Below are 14,458 nucleotides of genomic sequence, written 5' to 3'. Positions count from 1 at the left end.
AACAGGATTATTCTTTCTGATTTTGTTGAGGTAACTGAAGTTCTTTTAATCATTTCATTAATCATCAGTTTTGGATCATGAATAGGTCAGGATTAAACTATCACCTAAAGAATACTTTAATAGATACTTAATGTGAATATTTTTCTATTTTGTTTTATGAACTACTTGTCTCTTCTTTAGACGTATTTTGGAATGGATGTGTCAGCTGTTGAGGATCCAGTTCAAAGAAGAGCACTAGAAACCATGATAAAAACCTATGGTCAGACCCCTCGACAATTATTCCACACAGCACATGCAAGCAGGCCCGGATCCAAACTTAGCATTGAAGGAGAACTTCCTGCTGCTGTGGGATTATTTGTACAGCTTGCTTTCAGGGAAACCCGAGAACCTGTCAAAGAAGTTATCTATCCAGTATGATTTTTTAAAAATGCTTTAATCTCTATTCCATTTTGCATGCAGTGAGTTAGTGTAGAATAGCTAACATTTATCTGTATATATAATATAATATTATATATTATCAAATACTTCTGCTATTTTAGACTATATTATTGCATTAGACAAAATATTTCACAAAGAATTGGAGCAAAATTCTACGGGGAAAGGTAAATGGTAAGAAATAATTATATATCAGCCACTTATATTTTTCTAAATTTCGCATCTCCAGTTTTAAGAGTCCCTTTAGTATTTTATAGAAGTAAGTATATAATAATTTACATAAAGGACTTGGTTGCAAAAGATCTGAGTCTTAACCACATATGTGTTTCCTGAAAAAAAATTTCAATAATCTTAAGACACTAGAATGATATTTAGACTTCTACAACTGAGCCCCAAGTAACCTAAAAGATAGGTATTGATCCATCCAAATTCAAGGGAGTTTTAAATAGGCTCTAGTTCAATAATTCTTATTTCTAATTCACTTTGAAAATAATATGGATGAGTTTCACTGAAAATCGCCCTGAAGTTCTTTTGGACATAACTGAAAAATTGCTTGTTAATCATTTTTTAAGTAAATGTACATAATTTCTTTCCTGAAGATCTGGAAATACTATAGCTAAATATTTAAACTTTAAATATTAAGAGACACAAGTGGAATCATAAAAGAAAGATAAGTTAGAAGTAAAACTGAAGATAAAAAGAACAGAAAGGTAGACACAGGGCAAGAGCCACCAATCTTAGTTCCTAACAACATTTCTCAGGGAGTAAAGGAACATTCTCTTCTATGTTCAGTTATCTCTGTTCACGTGTTTCCTCCATGCTATTCCTTTTGCCTAGAAAGTCCCTCTTCTAGATCTTACTCTTATCCATTCTTCAATGTCCTATTTAAATTTTATGTTCTTCATGAAGCCTTTCCTAACAACTTCAGCCCACATTGAACACTTTTTCCTGACTCCTGCTGCACTTAATGTTGGTACTGTACATCTAACAATATATTAAATCCATTTTTCTGTACTGCAGATTGGCACATTAGTTCATTATATACCATTTTACAGTATAATCATTTCAATTGAGTGTCCCCCAACAGAGAGTTATTACAGGTTTATTTTGTCTTTGTATTACACATGGTGCCTAGCATAATGATAGGCATAAAGATATTGATTAATAATGCCTAACATTTTTCACATTCACTAGCCCAAAACCAGTTAAAAAAATACAAATCAAAAGTTTTAGAATACCAGATTTATTTTATTATGTATTACATGCAAATGTAAGAGTCCCTTCTCTCAGTAATCTATCTAATTGTATTATATTACACTTTAGATTTTAATCTGAGGATAAATTATCTATTTTTTAGAGTCTTTCATTTCTCCTTTTTTTATGTTTTCTAGAGTCCTTTATCATGGATAAAAGGTTTAAAATGGGGTGAATATGTGGGTTCCCCAAGTGCTCCTGTACCTGTTGTCTGCTTCAGCCAACCACATGGAGAGAGATTTGGTTCTCTTCAGGCTTTGCCCACCAAAGCTATCTGTGGTTTATCCCAAAAATTCTGCCTTTTGATGATATACAGCAAAGAGCAAGGTAAAAATAAGCGATCTGGAAAGTTGTTCTTTACATAATTATTCAAGAGATCTAAATTCTTCTAGCATAAATATACTTTTAGTCCATTCATCTAAGTCTTTGGTAAACTGTTTAACTTTACAGTTATTTAATGTTGAGTAGGAATTAGAAGTGTCAACTGTCATTTGTAAAATGATAAAATTACAAAAAAAAAGAATAGTTATATTTATTAGAATGAAGAAAATTGTCATTTTAGTGGAAACAGGTTTTTTTTTAACCTTTTTTACCCCTGTAATAGTACACACAACAGATCTAATAATCTTGAGATTAACTAAAAGAGGAGGGATTCGTTTATGAAAAAAATAGGTACTGGGTAATTTTTTAAGCATTTTCCCCCACTTTATATTCAAATATCTTACCTTAAAAACAATTTAACCTGGTAAAAAACAACTTGTGAATCCCTGTAGCATTAATTATAGGGGGATAATCATAGAGTAATACAGTTTTTATGAAAAGGAAATATAACTGCATTAGAAAAAATATAGTTCTTATTTGCTGAAATTGGAAACTGGGAATATTTATTGTATATATAAATTTATATGATATTATATATTTTATATCATAATAATCAGTATTTGGAATTATGCTCAGCAATATATTATGTATGTTTATTTAATATGTTATTACATGTTTCCCTAATTTACCATTCAAAGAAGTTTTAGGATTAGCTCTGGACACAGTGAAATTCTCACCAGGAAGAAAATCCAATGTTTCTAAATCTTTTTTTCTAAAAACATATAAAAGGATTATGCTGAAGGTTTTGTTAAGTTAGCAGTTGTGAAGTAAGAAATATAGTTAACAGACCTTTGTATTTTAGGGTGTTAAAGCTATCCCTTCCCAAAGTAGAAATTGCTTTTATTTTCACATTAATTTTGTCTATGCTATTTGTCCTCAATTATTCAGGAAGGTATTCGTGAAAAGTTATTTATATACATTATCTGGTTCATATTAAAGACAAATGTAAAAAAAAAAAAAGAGTAGATAATGAATGAAATGCTCTTAAGTTTATAAAATATTTTTTTACTAATAAAATATATTGAACTGAGGGGGAAAAAAAGACAAATGCAACCAAATGTCAAAAAAATCACTGATGGAGTGAAAATCATATTACTATTGCTTGTGTAAAAACTTGTTTTAAAATCTTATCACTGTTGCTTGTGCAGGGAAAAAAAACTTTCTATTTCTGAATCATATTCCTCTCTACATACTACAGAATTTGGAGTGGCACAACATAAATATTTTAATCTGCTTCATTTTCTTAAGTGTGTCATTATTGTGCTGAAGTATTTAATCTTCTTATGTCTTCTAAATCAAATATACAATGACAATTTCATATGTGTATTATCCTTGTTTAAGGTGTGAGAAGCATGAACAGTACTGACATTCAGTGGTCTGCCATTTTGAGCTGGGGATATGCAGATAACATTTTAAGACTGAAAAGCAAACAGAGTGAGCCTCCAGTGAACTTCATACAGAGTTCTCAACAGCACCAAGTAAAAACTGTTCAATGAAAAAATATTAATATTTTTCATGTAATGCTTTCAAATTGTTCATTAAGAGCAGTAGTTGTTAATTTTATTTCATTTAATTGAATTCTAAAAACTGATGATACACCTTAACATTGGTGGTATCATTTCCTGTCTCCATTCTTACTGTATCCTTTAAATGTTTATTTTTTCCAACTTTTCATGAATTATTATCATAATTGTCATTCTTTTATTCAGTGTCAGTAGTGATTCTCAAGCAATCAGTTATTCTCTTTTGAATGAATACTTATAATGGTGACAAACATTATTTGTTAATAATTATAATTCAGTATTTAATGCTTTTTCTTTTCTCAGATGACATATTTGTCTATGCATTAATGTCCACATATAAATAAACCATAAATCTGGGTTTCTTTAGTGATATTTTCCACAGCAACTTCCTATCACATTTTCCCAAATTCTAGGATATGCAAAATACAGTACTTCCCAATCTTTTCATGAATATTAAATGTGTCCCTACTCATTTTAGCACTTTGAAAACAAATGAAGTTTTAAAAAAATCTTTGTTATCATATCTTAAATTAGTCCTCTGAAATTCTGTCTAAGTTTACTATCTTTATTTTTGTTGTTTTGGTTACCTAGAAAAACTAATATTTAATTTCCAGTGTCCTTCTCTTCAAGCAAGAGTACAATTAAAAAACAACTTTATTTCTTTTAGAATTTACATCACCCTAATGATAAATCTGATGATAGCATGTTGTCAGCTTATTGATGTACTCTGAGACTTTAAGATAGTTGATGTACCTACTACAACTGTTTTCACTGTTCATTCTTCAAGGACTAATGGACCTCAAAACAACTCTTTTTTATTTCCATGGTTAAAACAAGGGATTTGGGCATTTCTTTTTTAAAGCTATTCTTATAACTTACTTTCCCCTGTGGTACCACTTATTAATTCTTTGGAAGTATTGTTTATAATAAATTGAGGTGCTCTTTGTCAAAAAGAATGCATTTTAACACATTTTTCCATCATTACAATTTTATGGAAATGTTATTAAATTTTTAAATATATATATATATATTTAATCCAAGATAAAATTCATCCAGTTTCACTGGTACTAAGTGCCTACAAGGTTTAGAAAAATTTGTGTATGTATTCAAAAATGTAGTCTAATTTCAATCAGTAAGCACTTTTTAAGTACTTACTATGTTCCAGGCACAATCTAATGAGGGAATTAACACCCAAACAACTTTTTTCATACAAGATATATACAAGATAAATGGGAGGTAATTTCAGAGGGATTCACTAAGGGAAAGGAAACAATGGAGAGGTTGCCCAAAAAAGGCCTCTTATCAAAAGTGAAATCTACAAGCCTTTGACCAACTTGCACCAAACTTGTTTTCCAATTTAAAATGGTTTGCCTTCTATTATCCTATGAGAACATATATATATATATATACACACACACACATACACTATTGATATTGAAATTAGTAAAGTGATATTCATTATCAATAAAAATAGTTTACAAGAAGTATTGAAAGGCATACATGGGTAAAATCACATAATTGTAAGAAAAATAAATGAATTACAGAAAATTATGTTTATAAAATAGTTCTTTTATTTATTACTTTTTAAGGTAACTAGTTGTGCTTGGGTACCAGACAGTTGCCAACTATTTACTGGGAGCAAATGTGGTGTCATCACAGTGTACATGAACAGATTCACAAGCAGTACGGTATGTATCTTTTGAGAAGTATTTTGTTCAATGTGACTTATTTAGCATATAGCATTTAAAGGAGAGGATAAGTGTTTAATGATGAAAAGTTTTTGAATCTAGCTCCTTTAAAATTAGGAAAACAGCTCTTTATATTTAGTTTGTGAAACTATTACCACATTTACAAAGCATAAAATGCTCCTTTTAGGAGAGAAAAATCTTTTGAATTGTCTTATTTTATGTCTTCATTGAATGAAGGGGAATGATTGGATAAATGAATGAAAACCATTTTTAAGCATTTGCTTTCTGCCAAGCACTATGCAGAGTATAAGGATACAAATACAAAAGTAAGATAGTGCTCAGCCAAGAGGAGCTTACATTCTATTGAGAAAGACAACATATGAAGCAGAAGAGTGGTCAGGACCATTGACTGGCTTAGATTCTTTAGGGCATTGTCTCTGATGATTCATTTGGAGGGTAGAGTTGTAACAGGGCAGAAATGACCTAGGTGAAAATCCCTTTCTCTCATACATCTATATGTATACATTCATATTCTCTTTCTTTCTCTCTCTCTCTCTCTCTCTCTCTCCATGTGTGTGTGTGTCTCTGTGTGTCTCTGTCTCTTACTCTCTCTTTCTCTCCTTCCCTCCTTCCACTAACCTTAGATCCTAATTGACTGTTAAGTATAGTTCAGTTCAACAAGTATTAAATCCTTACCCCATGCTGTGTGCTTGCAATGCTTGTGCATATGTGTGTGCATGTGTGTATTTCACAAAAGTGAAGCAGTTTCTACTTTCAGAATATCTGCTCTTTTGAGCAACAGGAAGGGAGTATACTACTAAGCAATTTGAGGAAGAAGATGGAATAGCACTAGCACCTGAGGATATCAGAAAGATCATGTCAGAGGAAGACGTGTATGAGATAAAGATTAAAGAAAAATGAGGATTAAGAAAGGTAAAGATGGGTGAAGCAGGATATGGTGTTACTTAAGAGCGAGAGTCAGAACACCAGTCTGACTGGAGTGTAGAGTAAATAAAAGCGAGTAATGTGAAATAAGAATGGAAGAAAGGTAGAGAGAACCTGGCATGTAGATAGAGGCCTTTTAATGCCAATTTAAGAAAGGCATATTTTATACTGGAAGCAATGGGGAAGAACTTAGGGTAGTTTCAGGCTGGAAGTGTCATAATCAGACCTGTGCTTTGGGAAGGTTGTTTTGACATCTCTGTGGACAATTAGATTGGAGGAGGGGAGAGATCAAAGGCAAGGACATCCTTGGCAATGTGAGGTGAGAGGATGGGAAAGAATCTAGGCTGTCTTTGAGGTTACTTCCTCGCCAAGTATGTTCTCTTCTCTTTCTCACTTCCCTATCACTGGCAAGGGCATCAGCATCTTCCTGGTTATCCAGGCTCACAACATGGGTGTCATCCTTGGCCCCACTCCCATTTCCCATATACAGCCAAATCCTAATAATTTTACTTTCATAACCTGTGGTGGTGTTCTTTTTTTATAATGTATAATGGTTCTCTCTGGGAGCAGGTTTCTTGGGGAGGTTTCTGGAGGCAGCGTTAGTTTCAGTTCAGAGTAATAATCACTCCAAATGTAGTCAGGTGTTAAAGTAATTCTTTATTGTTTCTTCCAAAATAGCCCAGTTAGCTTTCTTTGGTTCCAAGAGCTCTTGTTGCTAGCTTCAGCCTCTGAATCTTGGTTCTGCCCGACTGTAGATTAGCTTCTCAGTCTCCTGAACTGAACTCTCACTCTGTCAGTCTTCCGAAGTGACTTCTGGCTCTAGCTCAACTCCGATTCATGGCTTCTTCTGAACTGACTCTCCTCCACTCTGAATCTTTTCAACTGAACTCTGTTGACTGAGATCAGCTGTTTTTTATGCTCTCAAAGATTGACTCCTCCTCTGAGAGTGGGATTATGGGAGGTGTGAATTCACAAAGTTACAAAATTAACTTTGTGAATCTCCCATACTTGTGAACTCCAATGGGTGAACTAATGTGTGAATTCTTAAAGGTGAAAACACAAGCATTGTTTCTATCAATATTAGTGACTTAACAGCTTGTAAGGATTTGCTCTAATGTGTGAACCAATAAGTATTGTATCAATTCCATTGAGTTAACACTAGGATTCTAATAATAACCATCTCTCAAATGTGCTCCATAATACCCAATCACCCCATTTTTCTTAAAACAAAAATGTTTGGCCACGAATAACAAAAAATAATCATGTACCTAACTTCAGTTTATTCCCTAACTAAACTGATAACTACTCAAAGCCATTATGGAGAGGAATTCCTGTATTCAGTGGAAAGCCGGACTAAATAATTATCTCTAAGGTTCTTCCCAAAACACTGAAGCTACAATAACAATGCATTGTGAAAGAGGAGACCTTTTTTTATTGGGATCAGACACTACATATGGCAGGTTGAGGTGAAGGACATATTTCTTTGGACAAGCTCTGCCATTTCTCCTGGAGTTGCCACTCCTGGCAGATCATGGTGAGAGATTGATAGGGGAAAATCACAGTATCTGACAGTAATTATGTGGTATCTTTTATTAAAATATAACTTTCCCACATGATCTTTGGCAGAAGAAGCATCAGATCTCAACTTGTGTGAGCTCATAATTCATTACAAGACATTTGAGTCAGAAAGACTCAAAGACTTTTTGCATCTTACCCTTGAAGACTGTCAGTTCAAGCTATCTGTTGTTATTAGTGAAGCAAATTTCTATGTTAGTAGTTCTTCAACCTTATAAAATCACAAGTCCAAACCTCTGCCTCCTCTCCATGAAAAACAACTAATAAATATTACCTGTTATCATTCATAATAGGAGATGCCTTCCCTTATGATGATGGCCCACTGTAACTTTGGAAGTCTGGCTGAGTAATCTAAATCTTTATTTTCCAAGTAATATCTGCATTTTAGTTCCCTGTTCTCATACAGACTTGCTCACCTCCCAGTTCAGTTCAGACCCCAGAATTTTGACATATTGATGACACTAAATTGGTATTAACCTGGCCTGACTTTTTGACTGATTCTTATCTCCACCATACTTCAATACTGTGTAGGTAGGATGTAGAAAGAAGAATAGCAGATGCCCAGTTCACAGGAAACAAAATCCAAGACTACAACAAAACTCAGGTTTCAAATGACTATGTATTAATAGCATAAAGTATGAATAACAACAATGTAAAATTAGAGAACTTTGCACATAGAGAGAAATTTTACCTCACAGATATGACTAAAACTTATGCCTAGAAAATGGTACTTGATGAATATATGCTACTCAAAATGAATAGATAATTAAAGAAAGAAGGGAGGATCATATTACATTATCTGTTAAGAAGATACATTTTTATGTGAGGAAATTCAGGAACTAAAGGAAAGAGGGAGTATGATGGGATTTTGATGTAGATTAGCAGAGGCAGTATAGTCATTCTTTCTATTGTCTTGAAAGAGCAAAATAGATGAGGACTTTGGAAAACAGCTCACAAGCCTGGCAGAGTGACATAATATGATAGTGAAAGGGAACTTTAAATTATCCAGGAATCTACTAGAATTCTCCTGCCAGATAATTGGCAGTAATTAGCAATTTCTTGACTTTATGATAATTTCCTTCTTCAAAAGGTGGAGAAAGCAACAAATGGGAACTTCTGTACTTGACTTGATGTTTATCAACATGGAGGAACTTGTTTCTAAGATACAAATAATGGGATGGGTGGGTGTGATTAATTTGGAGAAAGCCAGTCTTTTCCAACATGCATCCTGTGTTTGGAGAGTAGAAATGATTCTGTTGGGGAAGTTAGCCCTGAGATGAGGAGTTCTCAAGAATGAAATGCTAAAAATACAAAAAGAATTAAATCTAATGAAAAGAGGACAAGTTTCTTGTTCTTGTGTGGATATACAAGGAATTCATCAATCAAGTAAAATTTTTAAAACTTATGTACAGAAAAAAAATGAATTGGCAGAAAGAACAAGAACAAGTGACGGAGGATAAGTAGAGAAATATGGCAACATCTTATAAGAATCATGGCAGGAATGCTACAATTCGGACTGGGCCATGATTGTCAAGAAATATTAAGAAAAACAAATAGTGGAAGGGGGAAGTACCAAAAGAACGGATTATTACTAAATATGAATGGAATGATAATCATGATAACAGACAATAGAAACAAGGTAGGACAACTTAACCCTTAGTTTGCTTTTGTTTTCTCGGCTGAATAGAGTAATCTTAAACCTTTAAAGAAAAAAACAAAAATTATTACAATGCAGTGGATATTTAAGCAGGAGAATAGTACAAAAAGATAACCCAGCTTTTTTTGATTAGTTCTAGTCACCATGTTCAGAGGAAATTCTGGAAAAAGCTTGCAGACATTAAAGAATGCAAAGAATAAGACAAGCCATGGAGCAGAGCCAATATCTTGAAATTCAAAAAACAATGAAATAGATAAATGAAGTTGGAAATACAGACAGGAGCCAAGTTTTTAAGGCCTTCAAAAGCCAAAGAGAGGAATCAGTATTTTTTCTTCAAAGCAAGAGAGAGTAGAAAATGAAGAGGTAGCAATCACTCCCTTTTAATCGAGGTTCAGGGAGGAAACCTCCAATGGTCCAATAGACAGCACTCATTAGATCAAACTGTGTGCTAGTGCATGCTTCTAGGGTGGACAGATTGCTAAGTTGCAGTGGCAAAGGGAGAGACAAAGTGAAGGACAAGAAGCATTACAACTGTACCTTCGGGACCAGTAAGACTAGAGCAATAAGGTAAGGGGCTAAACATTCCAGAGAGGATAGCCACCTGGGTCTCTGTGATCATTTACAAATTATGAAGAAGAGTTTCAAAAGGAAGTTTTTTTGAATAGAGAAACAGATAAAAGGTAGCATGGTCCAATAAAGGTAGACCACCACCATCATCTCCTCTCAGACTATATTGGAAATAACCTGGGAGTCTGAACCTAAAAGCTTTGGAAGTAGTAATCCTCCCTTTCCTCCAGACCACCAGCCCTGCTTTCAGTTCCAGCCCTATAGCTAAGAGATCACCAAAATGAGCTGATTAACTGAAGGTAAAACCAAGAAGCTCAGGAGTGGCAGCACCCACAGACTAGCCCATGATAGCCGCCATCCTAGAGAGAAACCACTGAAATGTGAACAGGTAAAAGGTTTTGGACAATGCAACCAGAGTCACTGAAGATCCAAAAAATGAAGTTTTCACACCCAAATGCTTGAAATTGTCAAATGGTTTAAATGCAAAATTTGCTAACATTTTACCAGTGGAAATGACTGATTTATCTGCTTTGTCACACCCTAAGGACCATGGGATCTTTCCATCTTACCTGCAACCAAAATTTTTCTATGTTTTCTTCCATAACAAAAGTACCTCATGAGACCAAGGGACAATCTTATTTTTCATTTGTATCCTCAGCATTTACCACAGTATTTATACATAGTAAGACTTTAATAAATGTTTTTTCATTCATGGATTCATTCATTCATGCATTCAATCATTATTGAATAGAAATTCATATAACATTATATTATTCTTCTTATGTGAGAGAGAGATACCAGAGAGCTATATGATTTAAGCATAAAGATGATAAAAACATCAGAAGATAAAATACTAATGTTACCAAACAATTATTTTTTTCACTGTGTAACTAATTTATTAAAAAGAAAGGTTAAATCATGTATCTTTTACATAAACAATCCTGGAAGGCTAATACAAAGATTATATTATTTCTTAGTCTGAGTCACCATCCTAAGGGTCTGTCAAAGGTCTTTTGTTCCAGCTCAGCAAATGCTAAAGATTCTTTAGTTTGGTAGAAAGCAAACTATAGCTTTCTATGTCTATATCAAGAAAAACATTTTTGCATGGAAAAGGAGCATTTGATTTGCTCAAGTTAGTGAAGAATTGTACTCTTAGACTGAATATACAAGTTATATTTTTCTTTTGGTGATTATAGCTTAAGTAATCTTAATATTAATGTTCAGAATTATCATTTGGCGTTTTCCTTATGTGTTATCATAACTATAATAGGTTTTTTTAAAAAAACAACTCATAGTCTTATGGTTTTTTAATAGGACATCCTATAAGATTTCATATAGATTTTATTAGCCCACTAACTCCTCATCCATGAGTTCCATCCCCTTGTAGCAATAGTTCTACAGTAATTAACTATTTTCTTTTTACTTTTGTTTCTTATTTTATGACAAATTACAGCCTTAATTAATATGGCCATTTTTCTCAGAATCCCAGAATTTGGGCATGTGAAGAAAACCATGGTCATCTAGCATAAATCATATATGAAAGGAATCCCCAGAATAAAAAGTCCAAAAAATCAAAAGCACTATTTGAAGGTTTCTAAAAGTCAGAAAAGCTACTCCTTTCAGAATAGCGTATTACTGTTTTAGATAACTCTAATTGTTAAAAAGTTTTTCTGAATTCAGCCTTGAAACTGACCTCTCTGATTTTCAACCATTGTTCCTAGTTCTAACTTCTGGAGCCAAATAAAACTTATTTCTCTTATACATGACACTTCTCCAGAAACCTGAAGACTGGCAATTATCATGTGTTCTTTGAATCTTCTCTTCTTCAAGCTAAATATCCCCAGTTCCTTCAGACAGTTCTCATGTGACATGAACTCAAGGCTTTTCACCATTCTAATTGTCCTCCTCTGGACATTCTACTGCTTATCAATATCCTTCTTAAATCATGCTACCAAGAACTAGACATAATATCCCCATATTAGGTATGAGAAAGGATGAATATAATGGGACCATCTCATTCCTACAAACTCTGCTTCTCTTACTGAAGCCCAAGATCAGATTCATGTTTTTGGCTATCACATGATATTTCTGACTGACTGAGCTTATAGTTAATTAAAATTCCCAAATCTTTTTTAAGAACAATTGTTACCTAAACTATGACTTGCCATTTTTTACTTGTGAAGTTGATTTATTTTTTACTCAAGGACAAAATATTATATTTGTTTTTATTAAATTTCATTTTATTAGATTTAGCTAAATGTTCTTTTTATATCATGACTCTCTCATTTACTGTGGTAGTTATCCCTCTCATCTTTGGGTCTTCTATAAATTTAATGAGTATGCCTTCTTTGTCTTTATGTAATTGTTTAAAATGTTAGCCAACAAAAGGCCTGGGCTACTTCACTGAGTCCTTTAACTCTGGCTGTCCATTCAGTGCTGAATTTCTCTAACTATTCTTGTCTAATCTCTCTCTTTTCTAGTATAAGTAATAGTATAAGATATTGTTTAGGGGAAAAAAAAGCTTTGCACCTTTTGCAGAAAAGCCTAATCTACAGCATTGCCTTCCTCTACTAATTTAGTAAGTCTACCAAAAAGGGAAATTAATGTAGTCTAGCATGACTAGTTCTTGAAGCCAGATTGGCTCTTGGTGATAGTATTCCCCTGGCCAGATGTTCACCAACTGTCTCTTTAATGATGCATTCTAGAATTTTCCTAGGAATCAAAATTTAGCTCACTGGCTTGTGATGTGCAAAACACTTCTCTTTTCTGAAAATAGGAACAATAGTTGTTTCAAGTACCTATCTAACGAATGGATTTTGGCCATTTTTTTTGCCAGTGTCATCATGCTAAAAACTTTCTTTATACATTTGTTTTTTCAGGATTTTTCAATGTATATATTTTTGTCTCAAATTTTGGCTTTTTTCAGAATTATTATGAGGTAACTATCAGTTGATTTTTATGTGATTCTTTTTTTAAAAATTAATAAATTTGGTATTTTTGTTGCTTTATTCTTACTAATACAAAAAGATACATGTTCTTCTAAAACAGTAAATTTTAAAAATTAAGTAAGTAGATTTAAGATCATTTTGAGAAGTTAGATTTTATGCCTTCCCACCACTTGCCCTTCCACCCCCACAAAACTATTATGAAATAGATGCTTTTTCTGATCTAAGTAAACTACTATATAAAGTACTGTGTTTGGGATTTCTGAAATTATCAAGTTCTGGTCACACTTTTCAAAAGATTTTATTTTAAAAATATCTGACTTTACTTTCACATTTGTTAATGCACCAAATTGTACATTTCAGGGTCAGTGATTTTGATGGAGACAATTTACAAACATTAAAGGTGTCAAAGCTGTATTCTATTATTTAGGCAGTTAAAGATAGTTTTTTAATCTGTTTGTGCCAAATCTTCAAAATTTCATCACTTGGAGGTACATATTTAAGAATGGGAGATAGGACTTTTGATCTTTAGATAATATAGATGAAATTTTTTTTTCATTTGATTAAAGTATTCTGATAGCATATAAAAGTAGAAACCTATTTCCATTAGTTTCCACTGTTTTTAGTCCTTTAAACTAATAATCTAAGCTAACACTTCCATTGTTTTAAAACTTTTTTGGAATCACAGAACGTCAAATCTCAGAAAGATCTTATAAATTATTTTGTCCAGCCTACACATTTTATAAGAGGATAATTAGGCTTAATGAAGTATATTGACACCATGGACTTAGAGCTTAGTTGGTTTCAGAACTAAGATTAAGTCTTATGCCCAATTAAGCTCTTACCCATTACACCACAGATTCTATACTGACTTATTAGATTGAGATCATATACATACTATTAAAGTCTAAAGGAAAGATATAGATTATTTTGGAAGAGTTTTTTCTTTCTATAAAAAAATCCATATTTTTAAGAAATATTTTTAAATACTCTCACTTGAAATTATTATTCCTGTATATATGTTCACATGTGTATCATTCACTGAAATCTTTAGACACTTTTTTCACTTTTTTTTTTGGGGGGGGGCAGTGCTGAGGCAGTTGGGATTAAGTGACTTGCCCAGGGTCACACAGCTAGGAAGTGTTAAGTGTCTGAGGTTAGATTTGAACTCAGATCCTCCTGACATCAGGGCTGGTGCTCTATCCACTGCACCACCTAGCTGACCCAAGACACATTTACTTGAAGGGAAAATTAGCCCTTCCATTACTCACTTTTCTTTTGTTCCATCATGTTAAACAAAATACACCAAAACTATAAAATAATAAAATTCTTCAGAGAACAAATAATGCCACTTGCTTGACACAGTTCAAATTCATTATTAGGTCTCAGCTATTTCTGCTTCCTCCTTTTCGACCTTGAAAGGTCAGGTCTACATTAATCTAAGCAAGTAAAAATAAGATAAAATATTAAGCTATTTTTTTGAAGGGG

General features: G+C 33.0%; 1 protein-coding gene across 7 annotated transcripts in view; it reads left to right on the top strand.

Moving 5' to 3' along the window:
- Positions 1-14,458, top strand: part of LYST (lysosomal trafficking regulator) — a 221,227-nt gene that overhangs the window by 194,023 nt on the left and 12,746 nt on the right. For 6 of the 7 annotated variants that reach the window (XM_031966940.1, XM_031966938.1, XM_031966939.1 and 3 more), the window contains 4 exons: positions 181-411; positions 1,827-2,016; positions 3,412-3,548; positions 5,183-5,281. In XM_031966940.1, the coding sequence (XP_031822800.1) occupies positions 181-411; positions 1,827-2,016; positions 3,412-3,548; positions 5,183-5,281 (657 nt within the window). Of the gene's footprint in view, positions 1-180; positions 412-1,826; positions 2,017-3,411; positions 3,549-5,182; positions 5,282-9,213; positions 10,864-14,458 lie in introns of those variants that run through there. The other variant, XM_031966944.1, reaches the window with a different exon arrangement.

This window comes from Sarcophilus harrisii, chromosome 4, assembly GCF_902635505.1.
Source record: "Sarcophilus harrisii chromosome 4, mSarHar1.11, whole genome shotgun sequence".
Lineage (NCBI taxonomy): Eukaryota > Metazoa > Chordata > Mammalia > Dasyuromorphia > Dasyuridae > Sarcophilus > Sarcophilus harrisii.
The sequence above is the reverse complement of the archived record's forward strand: the minus strand, read 5'-3'. Positions and strand labels throughout refer to the sequence as shown.